Source organism: Nycticebus coucang, chromosome 7 (genome assembly GCF_027406575.1).
Source record: "Nycticebus coucang isolate mNycCou1 chromosome 7, mNycCou1.pri, whole genome shotgun sequence".
Taxonomy (NCBI): domain Eukaryota; kingdom Metazoa; phylum Chordata; class Mammalia; order Primates; family Lorisidae; genus Nycticebus; species Nycticebus coucang.
The window spans coordinates 29,711,443-29,737,801 of NC_069786.1; the positions used below are offsets into that span (position 1 = coordinate 29,711,443).

General features: G+C 38.5%; 1 protein-coding gene across 1 annotated transcript in view; it reads left to right on the top strand.

Moving 5' to 3' along the window:
• THSD7B (thrombospondin type 1 domain containing 7B) overlaps window positions 1–26,359 on the top strand; it is a 1,036,041-nt gene that overhangs the window by 340,149 nt on the left and 669,533 nt on the right. The window contains exon 5 of the mRNA XM_053597329.1: window positions 15,403–15,572. Coding sequence (XP_053453304.1) covers window positions 15,403–15,572 — 170 coding nt within the window. The remainder of the gene's footprint in view (window positions 1–15,402; window positions 15,573–26,359) is intronic.

The window sequence follows — 26,359 nt, forward strand, 5'->3', positions numbered from 1 at the left end:
TCACTGCCCTCCTCCATGACTGGAATCCATGTTGACTGAACACACTTCCTACGTACTGATTATTCGTTTTTTACTAAAACGACCCCTTAGCTGCTTATCATTTCTTACTCCACAGCAAAGAATGTAGACACAGTTCATGGTTCCTTTACAGCTTAACTCACAGACTCACAGAATCCTTCCTTTTGGGGTTAAATATGTGTCTGGTCTTTCAAAAAATTAATTTTGGAACTAAACAAAGGTTTAGAAATGGTATGACTGTGGGGTCTCTGTTCCTTTTGAATTGGATATACCTGGATTAAAATTGCATCTCCATCACTGTGCGAATTTGAACAAGCTATACAATTCTTTTAAGACATTTCCCTTTTCAGTAGAGTGTGTCTAATGATACTGCCTAGGTGGTAGGGTTGAAACTCTGGACAGCAGTCCTGTAACATACCTGCCCAGTGCTTAGCATACGTGTACAGGAGGCACTATGAGAAGAACAACCATGATATTGCTATTTGCAGGTGTTTCTGTCCTCCAGGAGGAGAATCTCTCCCTTCCTTAGCCAGTATACTATAGAAATTTCAAAGGCTAGAAGTATTTCTTCTGGGTAACTTGGAAATTTTTTTCCCCTTTGGACTTACACTCCAGAAGCTGTACTTCCTTAATGGTAGGAAGGCAGGACCAAAATATGGGTTTCCGGATGACTTTGACTTTGCTTCCTCTGGCCTTCATTCTTTTCATGGAATAGCTAGAAATCACTTACTGATTTTTTCCAATAATTTTTAAATTTATAGACATCCTTGTATTCTCCTTGTTAATAACTATTCCAGTTCTCTTGGAAGTCAGGGTGATACCTTCCCAATAATGCTGAGAAGGTTGAGCTACATTTGTTAAACAATGCCTTCCTTTTATTATCTACCATTGGCCAATAATTATAACAAAGTTACAAATTAACTAATTAAATATAAAGTATATTTATAGTAACATAGAGTTCATCATTTACTTTTGAGAGTTAAGGGGGTCTAGATTGGTATTCAGATTTAAGCACAGATCCTTTTGGCCCTAATTCAGTATTCGTTCCATGACATCACATTGACTCTCAGGTCAGGAATGGTGAAGACAGGCACGAGGTGAGTCACGATATACAAATACACATGTTTCATAAGCATCATTTATTCCCTTCAAAATAATATGGAATAGCAATAATTCAAGGGGTAACTAAGATGAGGTCTTAGAAAGAAGGGCGATCTTCATTTGATTGAACCTTACCATCTGAAAAGAGAGGCTGACAGACTTCCTTGACAATGAACCTGGCCCTCTATTTCTACTTTCTGAAAATGTTGCTGAGTTTGACAATTTTAAAAAATGGCAAATCTGCATGAAGTAGTAGTCTTTGAGAATTCACTGAAATATCAGTAAATACTTCCTAGAAAGAATGATGTGTTAAAATGATTCCACTTGGTTGTAGGAAAGAGAATGAATAAATAGCAGCAACTAAATTAACAACATCAGCTGACATTTTCCTGAAGCCTGGGCTATGGCCTCTACCACAGGGAAGCATAAAGTTTATGTACTAACTTTTATTTCTAATGTTATATGGGTGATTGAAATTCACTGTGAACAAGGGAAATGGAAACAAAAATCTATTAGGGAACAAAAATACCCACTTCTCTTTTCTTAGAACTCATGAGCAAGTCATATGCATCAAGCAATTTAATTCACCTTATTTGTTCCCAGCAGGGGAAATACACATTTCTGTGACCCTTCCTAATATTTTGTTTCTTAAACTCTTTTGGAATGCTGTTTGACTTTTAATATCCCACCGTTTTTTGCTATAGGAGCTGTGTTCATTCAATAAATAAATATACATTGAGCTCTTGGTCTCTGTGAAATACTATGTTAAACATTAGATATTCCTCAGAGAACAAACCGACAAAATTCTCTCTCCCATGGAACCTAGATTTTAGTAAAATATGCAAATAAATAACGTAAGTCAAATTACCCATAAACTTGGTGCATGAGCTATGGAAAAAATAAAACCTTAAAGCAAGGCAAAGGTGGAAGCTTCTGGAATGCTGTGACAGAGCTTCAGCACTGGTTACAGAATTAAGCTGTGCTGTCATTAGAGAAGCCTCCTTTGAATAAGTAGGATTTGTGGGGTGAAGTATTTAAAGGAAGTGGGTAAATGAACCATTCAGAGAATTAGGATGAAAATATTTTAAGAACAGAGTAGATAGTAGTTTGAGAAGTGTTCTAGTCTTTGTATACTAACATCCTTCAATTCCATAGCTTTGAGGGCTAATTTTCTCCCCAGCAGGGCTCCAATGACCATCATTTTGCCTCTAAACATTGTGAGTGTCACTGCCTAAGGCACGATTCAATTCAAGGATTAATAACCCAGAGAAACCCATTCTAGAAGTACTCCATGGGGTCATGATACTTTGGAAGGTAACTTGGAGCAACTTAGTTAACTTGAATGGAGACAAAGACTTGTCTGTGTGGTAAGCTAACTTGAGAAATTTTAGCACTGCATGGGAATTAGCACTGTGTAGCCTTGAGTTTGTTTCAAAAGTGCAGTTCTTGACCAAGACACATATAGACCCCAAGAAATTTCTTCCTCCACTCTGCTCATAATTTAATGACACTCTTGCATTCCAACATGACACTAAACACGGTGTATGCTATGGGATGCAGAATGGGCATGGGAGAGGCAGAATAAATCTGCTTGTCACTTGCCACCTTTGCTTTTGGTGTGGTTATCCCCTATCATTGGGTATCATGAAGAGATAAGAGATGCAGATATGAGTCTTGCATTCTTTCCCTGTGATTAACATCTGAAATATTAGATCCTACATCGTAGCTAAGGGGAAGGTAAAGAACATTCTACCACTGTGAAGGATGAGACAGCCCTGTTTATGAGATAGGATGCAGAAAGAGAGAGGACGCGGACTCCGTACTATTATAAATGCTTCATGTTAAGGAGCAGAGACATGACCTTGTATTGGCACGGCTGTAACTCAAGATCCTTTGTGCTTTAGCGGAGGGCCCTCTTCTGGCTGAGAACGCTGTAACACACAAGAATATTGAAAACACATCAACTTAGAAGTGGCACTTTAGTTGACCTGCCAACAACTTCTACCACTCCACTGGGTGGCAACAGTTTTCTTGTGAAATTAGGAACTCTGTCTTTTAAATAATCATTTAGCGTTTGATATAGAATGTAAGACAGCACTAATAAATGGTGACAGTGACCAGGGCAGAGTAAAACTCTAAAGAAAATCTCTAGGCAAAAGCTGCATGGCTGATAGTCTTATATAGATTGTGTGGTGTTGCTTCTCAGAAAAGCTGGTTTGTAAAATATCACGTCAATACTCTGGTCTAGCGCTGAATAGATGTGCTCTTTTAACCTGTCCTCCTTGTTTCTGGTATGCATGAATTTATTCTTGTTGTGGGTGTTGGGGGGTCATTGCATGCAGATGTCGATCTGGTTTGAAAACTAACTGGAAAAAATGCTGAGGAAAAATAATCTATGCCAATTTAAAATGTAAAGTCTGAGAATGCCTGGGAAAGGCTTACATTATCTCAGGCCAAACAGAAAACTGAGAAAATGCAGCCCATCTCTGGCCTCTTCAGAAGGGTTTATTCATTTCTAACAAAGATGCATATGCAAAATGCAAAAGTGCCAAAAGACAGAGTGGAAAGAATCCTAAATTCTCAGGAAGATTGGAGAGAGAGGGGCTGGGTAAAAGATAGGGGGTTGCTAACAAAGGCCTATGGGGTATTTAGAAAGGAGGAGGGAAAAACCAGTTCTATCCCTACAGGGGAAGCAAGTGAGGTTTCCTGATCTAACTACATATCAGAAGTTTAAAGAATTTAGCTCCTCCCTACCAGGTGACTTTCAGAAACAGGGATAGTCCATCTTGTCCAGGAGCTTTGAGATTCCTTTCATCTTGGTCCTGAGGAGCCCCCAGGGATCAGGCCTCTGTCCCCTTTCCCCTGGATACCCTGGATTAAGGCAGGGTGTCCTGCTGAGAAGTCAACATATCTACCACATACACATGGGTACTCTAGAGATCTTTCACAGGAAGTCTGTCTGTATTAGCTCATGCTGAGACATCTGTCTGTTCACCTTGTAACCCACACAGATTTGCTTGTACAACAAATCCCTGAGATGAGCCTGATTTTTCCTAACGTGTTTTTGAGGCACTAAACTCAATATTAGATTTTCCAGATATAATTCTTTTTCATTGAGAAAACCTTGGGAATTGGGTGATGGATTTTTAGATGAGTACTGAAGCATGGAAAAGGGTGGTGGATGAAAGTTTGGCTTGGTCGCTTGCTTGCTTTGCCTTGTGAGAAAGAGTGATGTGTTGTGAAAGGATGTTTGTCCAATATCTGCTTGGACCTGCCACTGTGATAATCACAGGAGAATTTAGAAAACAGAAAACTTTCTGTCTATGTTCACTTAGTTTATTTACCTTAAGAATAGCCTAAATGCCCACTATCCCAGGAATGGATTAACAAGCTGTGGTATATGTATACAGTGGAATACTATTCATCCACTAAAGAAGATGGAGACTTTACATCTTTTGTATTAACATAGATAGAGGTGGAACACATTCTTCTTAGTAAAGCATCACAAGAATGGAGAAGCAAGAATGCAATGTACTCGATTCTAATATGAAGGCAGAAGATGAGCTAATACAAGGGTGGGTAGGGGAATGAGCAAGTGGGGAGGAGAGATGGGAAGGGGCGTCACGGTGTATGGCAAACCTCCTGGAGGCAGGACACAAGTATAAGAGGGCAAATGCAATCAGGGCAACCTAATTCTTTGTACCCTCAATGAATCCCAAACATTAAAAAAAAAAAAAAAGAATTTTGTGTAATATACTACAGCACTCAGAACACTGTAACTGGGCCCTCTAAGAGTGCTTAATAGTTGGCAGTGTTTCCACATATAATCTGATACATGTGGATGTGATCATTTTTTTTCCTCTAACTTAGAAGCACCTTGTAAAGTGTCTGGCTTGTAGTAAATGCTCACTAAACATTGGATAGATGAATGAATGCCTGCTCAAATAGAGGCGGCTCCAGAACAACATTGTACAGAGTAATTTATTTCATGCTTACACTGATTATATAAAGTAAGGCTTGGATTCAAAGGTATTTTTAATAAAAGAAGCTGAAATTGGTACCATCAAAGAGATGAAATAAGGGGCATGCCTGGAGCTTGCCATGGAACTGAATAATCACCATTCTCCTGCTGATATTGTATCTGGTTTTCTAGATAAAATGTCTCTGTCATCATTGCTTAGAAGGGTTGCTTCAAAAAAAGGTGAGGAATAAGATTACAGTCTGAGTTGGCCTTTTAGGCACTCACATTCCCGGTCACATCTTCTAAATCTTCTCCCATTGATTTTTTGCCACATCACCTAAGATGATATGTATAGTAGGAACTCAAAAAATGGTTGTCAGATAAATGAATGGATTCTTTTTTAAAAATTGTTTAGTTTAAGCAGGTTTTCTTCAGCAATTTAGGAATGACCTGGAACCCTCAGAAGAATCTGTTTTGGAAAAGAAATAACGGTTTTCAAAGATTCTGGATATTGTTTCAAAAGGAGCCTGATACTTTGTTAATCAGTCTGTCTATTACTGGTGTGTATTATTTCATGAGTCCCCATTGTGCCACTGTAAGTCCTCCTGGATGGAAGATTTGTCTCCCAGTTAGTGTAGAAAGTTAACATACTGTTCAGTGCTGTGCGCAGTGATGGAAGTGTATTAATAATACATATGTGGAGTTTGGCTAGCAAAGCCATCTGCTGAAGAGCAAAGAGCTTTGCACTTCAGCGTAGCTTTCCATAATCAATAGTCCCACTCTATCCAATAAAAAATCACTAGAGCATAAAATGAATAAAGCTTTATCAGTTCTCTTTATTTTGGTCATTTGTTCAGCAAAAAATGACAAGTTAATTCTTTTCTGAAGGCATTTACAACTTTAAAAGGACAACAGACATTATCATAAATTAGTCATGCTGCAGTTCCCTGATTTTTAAAGTACACATGCATTTAATTTAAATACCTTGCACTAGGGTTTCAATTCCAACAGTGTTTGCAAATCTATATGTGCTCCGTCAAAACATGACTGTTAACTAATCCAATTATTCTTTCAATCTGTCATCATTGAATCACTTAAAATTCTATTTTGTATTGCTTGGCTTTAAATCCAAACCTTTAGAATAAAGTGGGAAGAAATCCATACTTTGTAAGCAATTCTGAGCCTTGTGAATGCGACAAAGCTTAGAATCGAGAAGATAGATGTTGTTGTAAAGCTGTGATGGTCTTGATTCTATTTTAAGAAAATCACTAAATGTGCCTCCTCCTGTAATTTTGGCTTTGCTAATTTATGATATCTTTACTCATTGCTTTACAGCAATTAATTCTTTTCTCCTCTGTCCTCCTTTCTTCCCTTCATCTAGGGCAGTGGTTCTCAACCTGTGGGTCGTGACCCACAGGAACTGTATTAAAGGGCTGCAGCATTTAGGAAGGTTGAGAGCCACTGATCTAGGGACTAGTTTAATTATGGGATTCTTTAGGCTGGACAATTTTACTCTCAGGAAGGCAAGTTAGCTACCTGAGTTATTTAATTCCAAGGCCTAAAGTGAGCTTTTCTAATCCAAAATTTGTCTTCTGTCTTATGTGATAACTTCCACAGTTAGAAGGTTCCTTTCTTTGATTTAATCTCAATTTCTTCCTTTAAGCTGCATATGCCTTCAGAAAATGATGACATATTAAATCTTTTTTATGCGAATACATTTGTTGACCATTTCCTAATAGTAGACTTCAATTTTAGAGAAAATATAAAGAAATTGGGCAATGAGTTACAGTTATGGGGAGTAAAGTTCAGAATACAGATTCTCAGAGGTAAATGAAGGAAAACTGAATTTCATAGTTATAAGACATGGTCGCGGTGATGTTTGGAATTTTGTCCCCTTTCTTGGGTTATTTCGTCTAAGAGTTCAGGGCAAAGAAATTGGGCTGCTCATACACAGGTCGAAGGAAAAGATGGAACTGTTAATCACTCCTTCCTCTCACATCCCATCTCTAATCCATTGGAAGGCTGTCTCTAACTTTAAAATATATCTGGAATTGGATCATTTCTTACGATGGTCACTATTACCACAGTAGCTGAAGCCACCATCATCTTTCTTAGATTGACCAAGATTCTAGACTTATCTCACTCCTTTCAACTCCCCTGTCTTCCATATCCCATTGTTCACTCAGTATTCAGTGTGATCTTTTAAAAATTTAAATTGCATCATCATGTTACCACTCTTCCAAAACTTTAAAATGATTTCCAAGTGTGTTTGGAGTAACACTCAGCTTTTCCTCTGGCCTACAAGGCTCTCCATGGCCTGGCTTTTGGTGACTTCTCATTTCCTATCTGTACTGTTCTCCCCTGGCCCACCTGCCCCAACCACACCAGCTTTGGTGCTGTGCCTACTGTGTTGAGGCATGTGCCTTTCTCGGACCTTTGAAAGTGCTACCCTTTCCCCTTTTTGTCTGCCTGTTTTAGTGCTCACGTCCTCATTTTACTCAGGATTTTGAAGACATGGTTGGTCATGGCACTGAAATAGCTCTCCTTATGCATGCTCATGCTGTTGTGTCATCAGTTGATGCATTTATATCTGTCTGGAACATTAAAAGGTGTTCTGCCAAGGTCAGGGGGTTTGCTTCGCTCTCTGCTGTGCATCTCTATTGTCTGAAATCATCCTGGGAACATAGCTGGAGCTCAAGAATTACCTGTTGTCCTAAGGCCAGGCATAGAGGCTCATGCCTATAATCCTAGCACTTTGGGTGGCTGATGTGGGTGAATTACTTATGCTCAGGAATTCAAGACCAGCCTGAGCAGGAGCGAAATCTCGTCTCTTTTAAAAATAGAAAAGCTAACTGTGCATGGTTTCAGGTGCCTGTAGTACCAGCTACTCAGGAGGCTGAGGCAAGAGGATCACTTGCACCCAGGAGTCTGAGGTAGCTGTGAGCTATGATGCCATGGCATTTAACTCCAGAGTGACAGAGTGAGATTCTGTCTCAAAAAAAAAAAAAAAAGAATCACCTGCTGGCAATTGTAGTACCACCAAAAATAAATAAATGGGTTGTGGTCAAACTAAAAAGCTTCTGCATAGCTAAGGATACAATAAATAAAGCAAATAGACAACCTTCAGAATGGGAGAAGATATTTGCATGCTATGAATTTAACAAAGGGCTGATAACTAGAATCTACAGGGAACTCAAATTACTCAGCAAGAAAAGAGCAAACAATCCCATTTGTAAGTGGGCAAGAGACTTGAACAGAAACTTCTCTGAGGAAGGCAGGCCAATGACTAACAAACACATGAAAAACTGCTCATTATCTCTACTCATCAGAGAAATCCAAATCCAAACCAGCCAGAGATCCCACCTAACCCCAGTGAGAAGAGCCCACATCACAAAGTCCCAAAGCTGCAAATACTGGCATGTATGTGGAGAGAAAGGGACCCTGGGTGGTAGGATTGCAAACTAATATAGCCTCTTTGGAAAGAACTATGGAAAATCCTCAAAGAGCTAAAAGTAGACCTTCCATTTGATCCTGGAATCCCATTACTAGGTATCTACCCAGAAACAAAAATAGTTTTACCATAAAGACATTTGCATTAGAATGTTCATTGCAGCTCAATTCACAATCACCAAGATCTGGAATCAACCCAAGTGCCCATCAGCTCATGAATAGAGTAATAAAGTGTGGTATACATACACCATGGAATACTATTTAGCCATAAAAAGATAGAGACTTTACATCTTTTGTATTTACATGGATGGAGCTGAAGAACTTTTCCTTTAGTAAAGTATTGCGAGAATGGACAGCAAGTATCCAATGTACACAATACTAATACAAAACCAATAGATAAACAACTACACTCCTACATGAGAGAAAAACAAAATTAAATTAAGTTCAGGTAAGCAGGGAAGAGGGAACGGAGAAAGGGGAAAGGAAGAGGATTGATAGGCTCTCATCTAATGGGCACAATTAAGGGTGTATAGTGCACCTCCTGGGTGAAGGGCTCAACTACAGCTTGAACTTCAGCTAAAATGTAAACAATGTAACCTAATCATTTATACCCTCATAATAATCTGAAATAAAAACAACAACTAAAAAAATGCACACACAACACAAAAGAATTACCTGCTGATGGAAAGATGAGAGGATGCACAGATGAGGAAGGAATTCTCTTACTCTTTTGGCGTACATATTTATTTTTGTGCTGGAGCCTGCTGTTTAGATCCTTTCTGGCTTCAGTCTCTCATACATATCTTTGTCTTAATGAAAACAAAGAGGAGTTGTAGGAGCTGTTGTCCGTATGGATATAGTGTTCCAGTTACTAGCATTGACTTTCTCAGAGGTTTAGAGTTGTTGTCCATATGGATTTAGTATTTGAGTTACTAGCATTCCCTTTCTCAGAGGTTTGGAGTTGTCCATATGGATTTAGTATTTGAGTTACTAGCATTCCCTTTCTCAGAGGTTTGGAGTTGTCCATATGGATTTAGTATTTGAGTTACTAGCATTCCCCTTCTCAGAGGTTTGGAGTTGTCCGTATGGATTTAGTATTTGAGTTACTAGCATTCCCCTTCTCAGATGTTTGGAGTTTGGGTCCATGTGGATTTAGTATTTGAGTTACTAGCATTCCCCTTCTCAGATGTTTGGAGTTTGTGTCCATGTGGATTTAGTATTTGAGTTACTAGCATTCCCCTTCTCAGATGTTTGGAGTTTGTGTCCATGTGGATTTAGTATTTGAGTTACTAGCATTCCCCTTCTCAGAGGTTTGAAGTTGTCCATATGGATTTAGTATTTGAGTTACTAGCATTCCCCTTCTCAGAGGTTTGGAGTTGTCCATATGGATTTAGTATTTGAGTTACTAGCATTCCCCTTCTCAAAGGTTTGGAGTTGTTGTCCGTATGGATTTAGTATTTAAGGTATTAGCATTCCCTTCTCAGAGGTTTGGAGTTCTCCATATGGATTTAGTATTTGAGTTACTAGCATTCCCCTTCTCAAAGGTTTGGAGTTGTTGTCCATATGGATTTAGTATTTAAGGTATTAGCATTCCCTTCTCAGAGGTTTGGAGTTCTCCATATGGATTTAGTATTTGAGTTACTAGCATTCCCCTTCTCAAAGGTTTGAAGTTGTTGTCCATATGGATTTAGTATTTGAGGTATTAGCATTCCCTTCATAGAGGTTTGGAGTTAGTGTCCATATGGATTTAGTATTTGAGTTACTAGCATTCCCTTTCTCAGAGGTTTGGAGTTCTCCATATGGATTTAGTATTTGAGTTACTAGCATTCCCCTTCTCAGAGGTTTGGAGTTGTCCGTATGGATTTAGTATTTGAGTTACTAGCATTCCCCTTCTCAGATGTTTGGAGTTTGGGTCCATGTGGATTTAGTATTTGAGTTACTAGCATTCCCCTTCTCAGATGTTTGGAGTTTGTGTCCATGTGGATTTAGTATTTGAGTTACTAGCATTCCCCTTCTCAGAGGTTTGAAGTTGTCCATATGGATTTAGTATTTGAGTTACTAGCATTATCCTTCTCAGAGGTTTGGAGTTGTCCATATGGATTTAGTATTTGAGGTATTAGCATTCCCTTCATAGAGGTTTGGAGTTTGTGTCCATATGGATTTAGTATTTGAGTTACTAGCATTCGCTTTCTCAGAGGTTTGGAGTTCTCCATATGGATTTAGTATTTGAGTTACTAGCATTCCCCTTCTCAGAGGTTTGGAGTTGTCCATATGGATTTAGTATTTGAGGTATTAGCATTCCCTTCATAGGGGTTTGGAGTTTGTGTCCATGTGGATTTAGTATTTGAGTTACTAGCATTCCCCTTCTCAGAGGTTTGGAGTTGTTGTCCATGTGGATTTAGTATTTGAGTTACTAGCATTCCCCTTCTCAGAGGTTTGGAGTTGTTGTCCATGTGGATTTAGTATTTGAGTTACTAGCATTCCCCTTCTCAGATGTTTGGAGTTTTTGTCCATATGGATTTAGTATTTGAGTTACTAGCATTCCCCTTCTCAGAGGTTTGGAGTTTTGGCGTGGCTGCCTAACTAGTAGTAGGGACGTCAGAGTTGTTTTTGCATGAATGGAGGACAGGTGTATTTAACATTAGGGGACAATCTGGGGAATTTGATTTTTAGCCCTTGAAAAGAGATTTCTCTTCAAAAGTTGTCTTCCACACCTTTTAGTGGAATTTTGAACTTTCACAATTAGAGATTCTTTTGCTTAAATTTTTTCTCCTTTAACTTGTAATTACAGTTATGTACTGTATAAGATTTCTGTAAAGGTGGTCCCATAGGGTATAATATTGTATTTTCCGATAATGTACCCTTTTTATATTTAGAAGTGTTTAGAGACACAAATACTTACCACTGTGTTACAGTTGCCTATAGTGTTCAATATAGTACCTTGTTGCAGAGGCGTGTCCTCTAGGAAGAATAGCTATCCTAAAGGTTTGTGTAAGTACTGTGTGCTCTGTGACATTCACACAATGATGAAATTGCCTAGTAACATATTTCTCAGAATGTATCTATCCCCTTTGTACGTAATGCATGACTATATTTCCTGAAAGAGCTAAAATTTGATCCTGTGTAACCAGGATCAAACTATAGTTTTACTATAGTCTCAAACTATATTTGTGTTTGAGATGGAAAATAAAAGTTATTTTGGCAGTGTGAAATATTATCAGTCAGCTGTCACTGATGATATCATTATCACCGAGAGAGGATTGTTTTTGTTTTAGTTCGGAACACACTTCCTCAGACTAAGACCAGCGTTTACTTATCCTTGTAATGGCTGGACAGGTAGCTACCTATTGTCACCTGAAATTGCCTCGTATACCACCTGACTGAGCTTCATGGGTTTGCTATTCCCTATTTTAATCTACTAGAGAGTCATTTTATTATGAAAGGTATGTTTTGGAATCTGGTATACCTGGCTTTGTAACCTGCTATTCCGCTTACTTAGTTACCTTGGAAGATTTCCTCTTTATGCAAATTCTTCCATTTGTCAAAGGAGAAATAATATTTTCTTTATAGGGACTGGCGGATTAAATGAAGTTACACACCTCAGTTCATTAGTGCAGTGCCTGGAACAGAGTAGGCAGGCAGAGAATGCTGGCTGACAGTTTTGCTCCTTGGGGGATCTATCATATATCCTACTAAATCAAACAACTTAATGCCTGTTATTCTCTTAGCTCATCCTTCTGGAAAAAGTCAGTTGATCCTGCGCACTCACATTGGTAAGGGGCTATGAGACGTGACTGGTTTCTTTGATTCTGTGGCCATCTGCGCTACTTGAGGCATTTTCACAGCTAATTTTGAAGTGCGACTGCCCCATAACAAGTAGGACTTTGGCCTTTGAGAATCTCTCACATTCACTTCATAAGCAGGAGGACAGAATGAACATGTTTTGAAAGGCATCAGAGTTGGGAGACCAGGAATTGAAAAAGCCTGGTCTTTGACATGAGCTTAGTCATTAAAGAGCGTGTCCTAGGTATCAAAAAGCCAAGTTTTCCGGAGGCTGGAGGACCAGTGCTGTAACAACTTCTAAAGGAGAAAGGGAGCAACGTTTAGCTTAGCAGCCTGCTTTGATTTGGTATTCTGTCAGATCCTAGAGAAACTTTCTCAGGTTGGGGCAGCTCAGGATGTTCAGTTTTCATGGCTGCTGGGTGATTTGTGACTAAACATAGACAGAGCTTTGAAAAAAATAAAGAAAAAAAGGAACAGCAAAGACTATGAAAAGACATTTTAAAAAGGAATATAGAAATCCTCTATTGCTGTGCTTTTTCCCTCTGCATCTTGCTGGGTTAATATTTCCTCTGAGTGGTAAACAATAGCAATGGTGATGAATGTCTTCTACTTTTTTAAAGAATTTGTCCCTTGACAGTGAATGAAAGTTGGGTGTTTTTGGTTAATGAAGTACCAACAGAGTTTTTGTTACTTTGCACAAAACTACAGTGGTAAAACTTTTCATTTTTCTCCAATAATGACTTTCAAAATTCCTCTATTGCTAATTCTTGTAGGGTCATGATAAATTAATTGCAAAAGCAATTTATATGGCATGGGCCATTCCTTTTAAACAAGCAAACAAATTACTCTGGCCTGTTGTAATTCTAAACTTTATATGTCTTTGCTGAACGTTAGTTAGACCATTGTGATCCTGGATCTCTAGGACTTTTGGTGAAGTCAATGAAATCCTTATCAATAAAATGTTTTATGTGGGTTGGGCAGCACCTGTGGCTCAAAGGAGTAGGGTGCTGGCCCCATATGCTGGAGGTGGCGGGTTCAAACCCAGCCTCAGCCAAAAAATGCAAAAACAAAAAAATGTTTTGTGTGTGTTCTTTGTCGACATCAGACAAAGGGTACACATAGAAGGACATAAGAAGGGGATTGGACATTTGCTGAATATTTATTATATGCCGGGTTCAGGGTGTGGTATTGTTATATCCACTATACAGGTGGGCAACTGAACTGGGCAAAATTTTGTTACTATAAAGAAAGAAGGCTGAGATTCAAACCAGGTCAGCTTGCCTATAAAGCATGCCCCCTTTTGCTTGTATAATGATTGTATATCATAGATGTCTCTGAATCAGCTATTCTATCAGATTCCCCGCTTCTCCGAGGGAACCCTTGGAAGAAGAGAGTTTGTAAAGAGTACCTCCACCCTAATGCACTCCTGTTGCATCCTATTTTGCCATGGCATACAGAGCTACTTCTGCCTTGAGACTCAGAAATCTAAGGAACAAGGCTTCTGCTGCAGTGACCGTGGAGAATAAAGTGAAGTCTGTGTGAGGAGGAAGGATGTCAGAGCCTTGGCTCTGGAAAGGAACTCCATCCCTGGGGAGAACCTGACCTCTCTCCATCTCATATCCAGGAATTAGGAATGGATTGTTATCTACATTCATGGAACAAAAGTAGCACCTGAACTCTGCACTCAAACTCTTGTCGGGGGCAGTGCCTGTGGCGCCAGCCCCATATGCAGAGGTGGTGGGTTCAAACCCGGCCCCAGCCAAAGCAAACAAACAAAAAACTCTTGCCTGGCCCACTGATTTAACTTGTAAGCTTGTAGGCTTAGAGGAAAGAATGTGAAAATTAAGTAGTGAGGCCAACATGGAAAAATTTTGGTACAACAAACCCCAAAGGACTGTCCCAATCTTTCTTCTACAGTGGGCTTTTCATGAAACTAATGATTCTCAGCTGATTCATAAGCTTGCAAGCTCTTACAAATGATGACATTCATTGTGAGAGATTTGGTGACTATTAGGTTTCTTAAGAGATTTGCTTTCTTATTTTGGCACCTGTTACTTAATATCAATTTTTCTGTAGTTTCTATAAGGCCAGGGTCTTGGTGATGTATGATTATTTTTATTGCTGTGTTTTCTCCTTTTAAACAATCACTGAGAGATTTTTCTTTAGATGTGAAATGGGACAGCAGATATGAGAATGTTCTTAAGTTTTATTTGTTGTTCCAGAAGTTAATGCGTCTCTTGGTATTTATGTAAATGATATAGGGTTATATGAATGCTATATGAGCTTAAGGAATGCTGTAATAATATACAAAAAGAAATTATGTCTGAAAAAATTCTCTAGTTATGAATGTATGGCATGATAGTTGTTTTGTTTTTTGTAAGTTGCATTATGTTCCTGCCCCCTTATGTGCACATGTGTGTATTAATTTCTTAACTAGTTATAAACCAGGGGGATGTATTACTAAGTCAGTTAAATAATAGGGGTGCTTATATAAAAACGTATTATTCCATTAAATATAGCATCAGTGTTAAGTCGTTTTTAAGTATACTATTTATCCCAATGGCAAAGAGTTAAATGGTCAGAAAGAGTTTTCTATATTAACAAGATTGAAAAGTTGGAGGTCATCTATGTCTATGTAAAATAATATATTTATAGCTACACACATTCATATACTAGCCTACAGAAAGGTCAACTTTCATACACAGTCATCTGTAAGTCGGTGAAATTAAACCCCATGACAAGTTCAGCAGCCATGAATTAAATTCCTTGGGTTTCTAATCCTTCCTCTAATGTTTCACTGTTTTCTAGCTTCAAGGCTGGGGCACACCCACTCTTCATTCCTATCACCTTTCTTCCATCTGGTTATCCTTTCTTATCTATGTATATTACCATGATGGGCTGCTGGGTATTTTTCCCTAGGAAATACAAGGGATTTAGTAATTCAAAGCCAGTAAACTTCTTTATTCACAGGCAAATATTTGGCCCTAGAAAGAGAGATTATGTCACTTGAGGTCATGACTTTAAGTTTTTATAGAATTGTATATTTTCCTTATTATTTCTCTTTCTTTTAAATAAATCAAACCAAACAGGTATTCCTGGAAAACATCTGAATGGAAAGAATGCCAAGTCTCTCTCCTCCTGGAGCAGCAAGACCCCCACTGGCAGGTGACGGGACCAGTGTGTGGAGGTGGGATCCAGATCCGGGAGGTTTATTGTGCTCAGAGTGGACCAGCGGCTGCGGCTTCGAGGGCCAAGGAAGGTAGGAAGCCAGTTCTGAGACAGATGGTGCTGCTGCTTGAAAGGAAAATTATCTGCAACTCTCCTAGTATATTCTTGAAGTAACAGACACTTAGCATTCACAGATTTAATATTTGTTTTATCAATCATTTGCAAACCACCCCTAAGTGCTACTGTTAGCCTGTTGCAATAGTTAAAAAAAGCAGTCGTAATAAATAACATCTGACTCCAAATAGTCACTGTGAAGGTTGAATGAGAAATTTATCTCAGGTGTGTAGGATAAAGCACTGTGACAAGCTAAGAGTCTGGTGTGCTGGAGTGGGTCAGTAATGAATGAATGCTATTCTTTTTGTTTTCTCAAAGGATTTTGCGCGTGCATGGGCGCGTGCGTGCGTGCGTGTGTGTGTGTGTGTGTGTGTGACACAGAGAGAGAGAGAAAATCTGTGAATGTAGGAATTTCTATAGACATATCCCTTTTAAACATCAAGGAACTATTGTTTTATTGCCAAATTTTAGTTTTTTTCTGGAAAAGGATGAGGCAAAGGAGAAGAAGGGAAAGAAGAAAGCAGCGGCTCCCTCCAGTGAAGCTCTCTAGTAGGCTGGCACAGCCTCAGCACCAGCCCTTTGGTTTCAGAGTTTGGGTTACTGATAACAGAGACTGGGAGACACTCAGAAGGTCAGTCAACTGAAAAGTTGAGTGGACAAAAGTGCTTCTACTCTAGAAGAATTTGTTTTTCTAGAAGAATTTATGGCCTGTTCTAGCCACATTGGAGACCTACTGGCAGTCCCTTCCTGCAAAGGTGGGCTTGCTGAGTGTGAGTACACATTTCTACTGTGGTCTTTGGTTAGGAAGGCAAGATGCAAGATTTGTTGCTGTGGTAATAACATTTCTTTTCTCTGACCTGAGTTCTCAGAGTTCCAGAGGCATCTATGCCCATAGCCTAAGATAATGAATGTACCTTGTGGGAAAATCTTTATGTGGTCCTTAGCATTTCTCTTCAACAATTGAAGTTAAAGATAATATTTGTAGGGATAGAATTATTTTTATAAGTAAAAGCTAAATTTTCTTCTTTATTTCATTTCACTTTTGGAAATGACAACCTGTACACTTTCTGAATAAAATGTCACTGCTTATTAGTGATCTTTCCATCCCAGTTTCTCTCTTCTTTCCTTTTACTATAGTCTATGGTACTGGTGTTTTCAGGGATCAGCAAATTACTAAACTTTTTTCCAGAACTGATGTATCATGACCTACCTATTTTCAGCTTCAGCTTTTAATTTTCTATGAAATTTTCCACTTTTATAAAAATAGCTTTTCTTATGGCTCACTTATTATTATTATTATTATTTTTTGTGATTTTTGGCCGGGGCTGGGTTTGAACCCGCCACCTCCGGCATAAGGGACCGGCGCCCTACTCCTTGAGCCACAGGCGCCGCCCTGGCTCACTTATTTCTAAAATTTCTGTTCCTCAACTTTAAACTTCCAAGATTTTTTTTTTTTTTTGTATATCTTTATAGGGTATTTTTAATGTTTTGATACATGCATACAAAGCACATTAATCGAATCAGAGTAATTGGGGTAGCCATCATCCCAAGGACTTATATCATTTCCTTTTGTTAGGAACATGCCAATCCCACTTCTTGGCCCTGAATTCCAGTGCAAAGTCCCACCATCACATCAGTCTCCCTCCATGGGGCACACAGATTCTCTTTTCACTTGAAACTTCCAAGATTTTTAAATGGAAATATACTGGGCCAGAAGATTTAGTTAGGAAGTAGAAAGATTTTATTCTAGAGTTGGGAAAGAATTAGATGCTACTTGGTGGGGGATGGGTGAATAGAGAATGAGTGTTAATTGCAGATTTAGCAGCTTGTTCAGCCCTGGTACAATCTGCTCCGTGCGTCTAAAGAAGAAAATGTCCTAGGCACACTTCAAAATTAATGTTTGGGTTCACAGGGAAACAGAAAGTGCTTAGAAAGTCTTAAGTCTGATAACCTAGTTCTTGGCAGGGAAGGCTAGATGTGGGTCCAAGATGTGAACATACAGTTATGTGATGTGACCATGTACTTTTGTAAAAAGCTGAGTAAAATGATGTTTGATAATATAGCAGTATAGCACAGCCACCTTAAAGTCACAGGAGAGCTTACTACTTATTTTGTAGTTGTTATCAAAGGTAGTTTTTGCTCTTATGTGGATGTGCACCAGCGGGATTGCTAACTCTAACCTACTGTCCTTTCTTAAAAATGCTTTCATTGTCACTGTTATCAATTTTTGTTTAACAGTTATTATTTTAAAGAGAATTGTATTTCTCTTTTATAATTCAGAAGCATCACCAAAAGTAATGCTTCCCTGTAAATTTAAAAGCTTGGATGTGTTAAGAACACTTTCTTCTTGCTCTTTTCCCAAATAAGATCAAAGTCTCATAGCCTGAATTCAAGTTCCCATGACACTGGAAAAGCAGGCCTTCTGTGCTGTCCTGGAAAGCGTTACAACTTTCTTTTTAAGTATTTGAGTGCCCACTGCAGCCCTTATTTCCCTACTGCAGTTCATCAATCAGAGAAGAAATCTTATCTCAAAAGCTGTTATTAAGAATGTAAAAATGTTAGTTTACTAAGAAAATTCTCATGAGTAGTCATGTTCCATTTGCACATGTATCTGATTATCCAAGAAATGTCTGAGACATGAAATAAAGTAATTTACATTTTGAAATGATGAACAGATTTCTTAAGGGGCAATTGGAGGGGATATTCCACCATCATTGGAGGGACTGGAAATGTCCTTTCCCCATCCTTAGATGCTGGAATTAAAGTCAATAAACTCATTTGAGTGTGAGAATAAGGTGTCAGGAAAGTAGTGCACCAGGCACTTCCCTCAGTGTTGACCCGTAGAGGAGAAATGAGACTGTTTAAGTGGGGTTGCAGCAGTTTTTCTTACTTTATGCTAACAGAGAAGCAGAGATAATAGAACAAAAATAACTTTTGCTAATTAACAGCAGGGAGTTTGATGACAGTTCACATGAGGCCAAGAGAGATAAGGCTCTAGGCTTGTAATCTTTCTACCTTGGAAACATCTTCAATTATTGGAATCATGGGTGCAGGAGAAAGTCAGCAAAGGGTAGCAGAAGGTAATTATCAACAGGCAGATCTCTAGACTCTTCACATGGGATAAGCTTGATGGAAAAGGGTGGGAGGGGAGGGAGGAGGGAGGAGAGGGAGAAAGTGAGTGAAGGCAGGTGGTTGCTCCAGTGTTTTTTCTTTTGCTTTTTTGAAACAGAGTCTCACTTTGTTGCCCATGGTGTCACAGCTCACAGCAACCTCCAACACTTGGGCTTAAGCAATTCTCTTGCCTCAGCCTCCCAAGTAGCTGGGACCATAAGCACTCACCACAACACCTGGCTTTCTTTTTGTTTCAGTTGTCATTGCTGTTTTAGCTGGCCAGTTTGAACCCACCACCCTTGGTATATGGGGCCGGCGCCCTACCCACTGAGCCACAGGCACAGCCCTGCTTCTGTGTTTTTAACTTGGAGGAAGAGATGAAGGAGGAGGAGAAAGAGGAGGAGAGGGAAGAAAAGGAAGGAGAGGGAAATTTATTATGTCAAACCCTTGGGAACCACTCTGTTTCATCTGAACCTACAGACTATCAAGGAGACAGTTTGGGATTTGTTCGTAGGTGACTGATACGGGATCCTAGACCCACAGATCTTCCAGATCTCTAGTGTTGGCTCTGTCTCCTTCTGGAGTGACAATGTTTAGAATGTCACACTGCCCAAGGCTCAGTGTGGGCAGCCTTATTTTTCTAATTATTATCTGTAGTTGGAAGGATCCAGAAGTGATGGTGAAAGTAATGATGTGTATCACATTTTTTAATTCTTACATGTTTGCAGAAGCAAATATAGTAGACCATAAATGAATATAGTATAAAGCTGAGAGAATTTAGAAAAGAGGAAAAGGAATAGTCAATACTTAGAGGCAACGAGGTCACAAGGAGTCTAAATTGAGATTGGTTTCTACGGGCTCTGTTTTATTACATTTATAGCTAAGTTTAGTGATTTTTTTTTAATCAAGTATAACAAACATCTCAGTGTGATGCAGCAAATGTTTATTGAATTACTGTGCTTAGCAAAAATATTGAAGAGTTCCTATGTTAAGCATTCATTAAATTATCAGGCTGTTCCTGACATTAAAAATTTCCTGATTTATTTAGCTCACATAATTTGCATGATTTAAACAAGAGCAGAAGAGAGCTTCCCTGGATAGATAAGAGAGGCAGTATATGTAACATTTGAGAAGAAACCCTGGCATTGAGTAGGGTTGTTCCTGGGAAAAATAAATGGCTTGTGGAAAAATTGCCTTGTTGGATGACATGTAACAGGTCCTTCTTAATTTGATCTCCTAAAGGAGAAGAACATGTATTCTTCTTTGTGGAATGTGTTATACATTTCTTCAAAATTAACATAACCTAAATTGATAATTCAACACTGTGAGTTACTGAAACCAAAGCGTGTGACATCATGGAGGAAGAAGATTGCTAAGACCTAGATCTAGATGTGAATTTGGATATTTCTAATGTTCTTACCAATAATACTTGAGCTTTCCTCATCCTGTAGCACTGAGTCCACAGTGCAGCAGCATACCACTTCCTGCCTGATTTCTAATCATTATTATTAATATCTTTGTCATGCATTAGGCTGTAAAGGCCTTTGAAGGTTATGTCTGGAATCCTTATATTCCTGAATGCCAGTGCCCATTATGATAAAGGCAAATATCAAATGTTTGAGAAATGGAAGTTCCTCAAAAATGGAAAATGGAAGTTTTGTTGAATTGTTCTTACATTTTGGATAGCAGAGAGAAAGGAATTATTTGACAATCAACCAAACCAAAATTATTTGCTATTGTTATTTCAGCATTTCATCAAGGTTAGGTGGCGCTGAGGGCTCAGAATGTTATCAGATAAAATAGGAGATTTGAGATTCATGAAGCGATGGCCACCATCCATGTGGAAAGATTGGAGAAGGAGGCAAAGGAGAAAACAACATGGTAGGACCAGAGAGATCATCTTGAACTGAAGAGGGTGGCTTTACTCAGTGGTCTTGGTCCATGATGATACTGATTAATTTGTAAACAATTTCTACCTGTTGTTCTTCAGCGACAACTGATCATAGAAACCATCAGTGCTTTCAAATCATTCCTTTCTGTCAGTGTTAATTTTGATGTCTTAACTAGTCTAAGAAGGGAAATGAGATAGTTAAACAAATAACTACAGAAATGAGATAAGTTCCTTCAGATAAAATGGAAATTTTAAGGAAGAAGAAATTAAAGCATTTGTGTGAAGGGGACATAGGTTTGTGGCGGAGAAATATTTTTCCTGGGTCTTAAAAAAAGGACTGGTTCAGACAGGGGTTAATATGAGGGCAGAAGAATCCCAGATGAAGCAAACCAGGGGAATAAGTAGAAAGTCATAGAACACACTTACGTTCTAACATAAGAATTGTAAGCTATGACCTTAGGTCTCATGATGATCACATCATGAGGTGGTAGAAACTGAACTGTTAAACCCCCCATTTCTGTCCAACACTCTGAGCACTAGTAGCAGTGAACATCTTTCACAGAGATGCCTTTGGACCCCAACTCTCTCTGCCTTCTGCCTACTATCTGGAGGCCTCCCTCATTTCCCCTACCCTCATTCATTCACCTTACTGTTCACTCAGGTAACCCCTACTTAGAAACTGTCTCATCTGGGAACTCTTTGAGGTGTCACTGGTATCTCCACTCCTCGGCTCCTGCAGCATCTTAGTTTGCTGCATTGTGGTCACTCGTGTATGAGTACCTCTCACCTCACTGCTATGCAATTCGATGAGGTCAGAGACAACATCTGTGCTATTCGTGGCCGCCTCCCCAATACTTGGCACAGTATATGACACCTACAATATGTTCATATTGAATTCAAGCTTTAGGTTTCTTCTCATATTCCTCTTACTACCTTTGTTCTGTTTGTTTCCACTCTATGGTTTAATCATCTCATCTCCCCCCTGAAACTGTAAAGATGTTGTCAGTCCACTTTCAGACTTGGATGAAACACCAGGTTGCAGTACTCGGGATCCGGCTTCCCAAGTAGCATCTGAGAGGCTGACCACTGTAATCAGGAAGGTACAGTTTGGAAGTGTGGGGGCCTTGGCTCCCTCTGGAGTGAACCTGGACCAAAGGCAAACAGGAACTGGAGGTGAGCCAGGCCCTTCTCAGTGCATGGGTAGATGGTTCCCATATGTACTTTGCTCTGGCAGTCCTTCCAGAGAAATCCTCTTTGCCAGAAACACAGGTCTGCCGAGTGTTAGCTATCTATCTTAGTGGTTTGATGGGAAATGGTAGTCTGCCCAATAGCACATCACATAGCTTTGCCCCTTCAATTCTTTCTCTACTTTGTTGTTTCCTCACTGTCTCTGTCACTTTCTCTAGGCCTTGCAACTTTTTCTTTCTTTTTTTTTTTTAAACAAATGAGATGTAATTCAAGCTTTTGCAAAGAAAAAGAAATAATCAACAGAGTATATAGACAACCTCAGAAATGGGAGGACATATTTGCGAACTGTTCATTTGACAAAGCACTAATATCCAGGATCTACAAGGAACTCAAATCTGCAAGAAGTAAAACAGATAACCCCATTAAAAAGTGGGAAAATGGCATGAACAGGCATTTTGCAAAGGAAGTTAACAAATGACCAAGAAACATGAAAAAATGTTCAATATCACTAATCATCAAAGAAATACAAATTGAAACCACTATGAGATACTATCTTATCCCAGTCAGAATGTCCATTACTAAAAAGTCAAAAAATAGTAGATATTGATGCTGATGAGGTGAAAAGGGAATGCTCAGACAATGTTGGTGGGAATGTAAATTAGTACACTCTCTGTGGGAAACAGCATGGAGGTTTCGCAAAGAACTAAAACTAATTCTACCATTCAATCCAGCAGTCCCACTACTGGGTATCTATCTAAAGGAAAAGAAATTTGTATGTTAAAAAGATATTTATACTTTTGTCATTATAGCAGCACAATTCGTAGTTGCAAAGGTATGGTATTAACCTAGGTGCCTATCAATGAATGAGTGGATAAAGAAAATGTGATATGCACCTGCAAACCCCCTCCCCCTCGTGGAATACTTGCTCAACCATAACAAGAATGAGATATCTTTTACAGAAACTTGGATGGAACTGATAGGCCTTGCAACTTTCTAATTAAGAATTAGCACCCAATCATTGTGGCCTTGCTTTCTGGAAGACTTCAGTGACAGTGACATTTACTGAATATGTGTTGAAAGAATGAGGCACACTGCTTTAAGGATTTATTGCAATAGTTGAAACATGATATAGGACTGAGGTATGTGGAGGCTGTTCCACAGCTCTTCTTTCTCTTCTTCCATCATTCTCCATCTCTTTTCTTCTCCCTCAACCTTATTTTTCTTCTATTCCTTTTATAGATTTTTCTCTTTCTCATCATCCAATTTTTTCATTTCTTCCCTTTCTTTCCTTTTTTTATTTTGTATGCATCTTGAGAGGAGAAGGAGGTTTAGTAATTGTGGTAGACTTAACAGTGTTAGCACATTGCCTGGCAAAGATAGGTAATACATAATACGTACTTTTTGGACAGCAGAATATAAATCCCTGTGTATGGTCTTACCATTAAGTCTTAGGCATGTCTTTTCACTTTGGGACAACTGTTCATTCCATTGTTCACTTATACCTGCACTTCATTAATGAGCAGCTAAGTTTTTTTTTTTTTTTTTCTGAGTAGAAGATTGCATTGGAAAAAACAAGCTGTGACTACTGCATTTACAGTCTTTAGTTAGTGTCTTGCTCAACTTCATTTTGTCAACTGGACTGGATTTTTCTCAAGCATCAAGCCAAGAGGTAATGAACTTCCTCTTGGCAGTGCAATTTTGAAATAAAGTTACTGCTTCCAAATCTATTTCTTCAGTCTTATTGAGCATGCGAATGCACTGGCAAGTGGGATATAGAAGAAATATTCATTTATTGACCAAACCTTCCTCCAGGAAAGTTTCAGAATATTGCCATCAACTGATTCTTGTATTCTTTCCATGTTCTAGTTTAAATTTATCATCAGGTTCTATTCTCAAAAGGGAACAGTTACCTAGTAAGATATCCCTAGGCTTAGGAATAGTTAAATGACTCCTGGTGTCTTCTGGCCATTTTCTCAGGCACACTGGGGAATAGATTGATTCCTATGTCACAATAAAGGCAACAAAACCAGCTCAACTGTGATGCCACTTATAATTCCAAGATCCTATGTACCTCCATAGGAACTTATAATTGTAGCTCATTTTTTTTTTTTTCTTTTAAGATCTGTTTTTTTCTGGGTGGCGCCTGTGGCTCAAGGAGTAGGGCGCCTGTCCCATATGTCGGAGGTGGCGGGTTCAAACCCAGCCCCGGCCAAAAAAAAAGAAAAAAAGAATGAGAAGATCTGTTTTTTCTTTTTTTAAGCAAATTTTTACATACAAATAAAAATTATATGTGTTTATGATGTGCAACGTGATGTTTTACATTATGGAATGGCTAAACCAAGGCACTCAAGATATACAAAGAGTGCCAAAAAGGGCATACAAATTTTAAGAAAGGAAAAAAAAAATGGCATATATTATTACAGCTTTAATACAGTGTTTCCTTTCTTGAAATGTATGTACATTTTTGGTACTGTCTGTATACTTACAACATTTGTTATCATGTGCATTATATCTTATATCTCCTGTAATTGCAAAAGTCAGACATGACTTAAGTATTATAATTTTAATATATTTTTCCTTTCATAAAATATGTATACATTATTTTGGTACCCTCTGTATATTACCTCATACAACATACTGATCAATTTTTTAGCAATTTTTAAATATACAATATTTTTTATTTTTTATTGTTTCAGGTTAATTGAGGGTACAAAGAATAAATATATAGTATTTTTATTAACTGTAGTCACCATGATGTACAATAGACCTTTTGAACTTATTCCTCCTACAGTCTGCTTTTCTAAGACTTTAGTTGTATTTGTGACTCCCGATGAACATTATGTAAGTTATCACAATTCTTTCTACGTTTGTAACTAATTTCTGGGGATAGCTATTGCTGTTTGAATAATCTATTGGGATTTTTATTTCACTTTTTATTATATTAGACTCTTCATCACTTCCCCATACACAAATTGTAGACTTCTCCTCTGTTCTAAAATTCAGGAAATCACCTTTCAGCCAAGTGCTTACGCTAGAAACTTAGGAAATGTCCTGTATAATTCACTGTTATTTACCACTTTGCCCACATTCATTCCATCAACAAATCTGTTAATTCCACCTCCAAATATAATGTGGTTATTTTATTTATTTCCATCTATCTCCACTTCTAGTACTATTTCTCTAGTGGGCTCTGATGACAGTTTCATAAATTCCTTCCTTCAACTTGTGTCACTTTAAAATAGATTGGGGGAGGTGGGTAGAGGGAAGGGGATTGGTGGGATTACACTAGCGGTGCATCTTACAAGGGTATATGTGAAACTTGGTAAACGGTCTGTGAAGCTAGTGAATGATGCCCCTCTGATTATATCAATGTACACAGCTATGATTTAATAAAAATAAAAAATAAAAATAAAATAAAATAGATTGGGGCATGATTCGTGTGGTTCAGCATATGGGCTTTGCAGACAGACTACATCTGTCCAGATCCTCACTCGTTCACTCACAAGCTGTGTAGTCTTGGGTAAGTTAATTAATCTTTTTTGACCTCAGTTTCCTCATCTGTCAAATGAACATAATGATAATCCCTAATCCCTACCTCATAGAAGTGATGTGAGGATTAAATGAACATGCACATACACACCTCACTTAGAACACAGCCTTATGTAATAAATACTTAATAATTATTAGCTGTTATTAGTCTTCTTCTCCATGCTCCTGCCGAAGCAATCTTACAAGAAAGATTATCTGAGTATATTATTCTCATACAAAATGACTTCAGTCATTTTCCTTGAGCTTAAACTTAACATTACTCACAAGCCATGTATGAGCTGGCCCTTGCCCTATACCAACTTGCTCCATTCTACGTTATACTCTTTTTCAAGCCAACCTTCATGGCCTTGTACAAGTTAGTTAACTTTTGTGAGCATGAGTTTCCACTTGGTGGTTAGAAGCTAGGCTTGCATCACCCAGGCAACAGAAAGTTGATGATCGTGGGCCAGACCTTGCATGTCTTATCTCAGAACTGACACATTTCCACAGTCCATTCAGGGGACTAGTTATGCAGGGAAGTGACATTAGGGGTGCTAAGAATTCTTGCAAAAAGTGTCCTCTGGCTGAGCAGCTCCTTTCTAGCTAGAATTTTACACTTCACAACAGAAGCACAGATCTTTCAGGGGCAGCAGGCTATCTCTTCTCTAGACATTATTTTCTACTATACCCATGTATTGCTTCCCTATTGCTATTGTAACAATTTGCCACTAACTTATGGCTTAAAACAACACAAATTCATTACCTTACACCAGTGATTTATTTTCCACCAGTATGTGATTGGAGGATCTTGGCTGTGCTGCAAAAATTTTTGAAGATCATTAATTAAATCATTTTCAAAAAAAATTCAAAGCTCAGTAAGTATATATATTTTTTCACTCTTTTTTTGATCAACATAATTTAAGTGGGCTGTGGTAATTTAAGTATAGGTTCAAATGCACCATGAGATAAAAAAAAAAAAGGTTGAAAAACATCGCCTTCCACTAACGGAGAGCAGACATTCAAAATGGGTCTCCCTGGGCCCATCA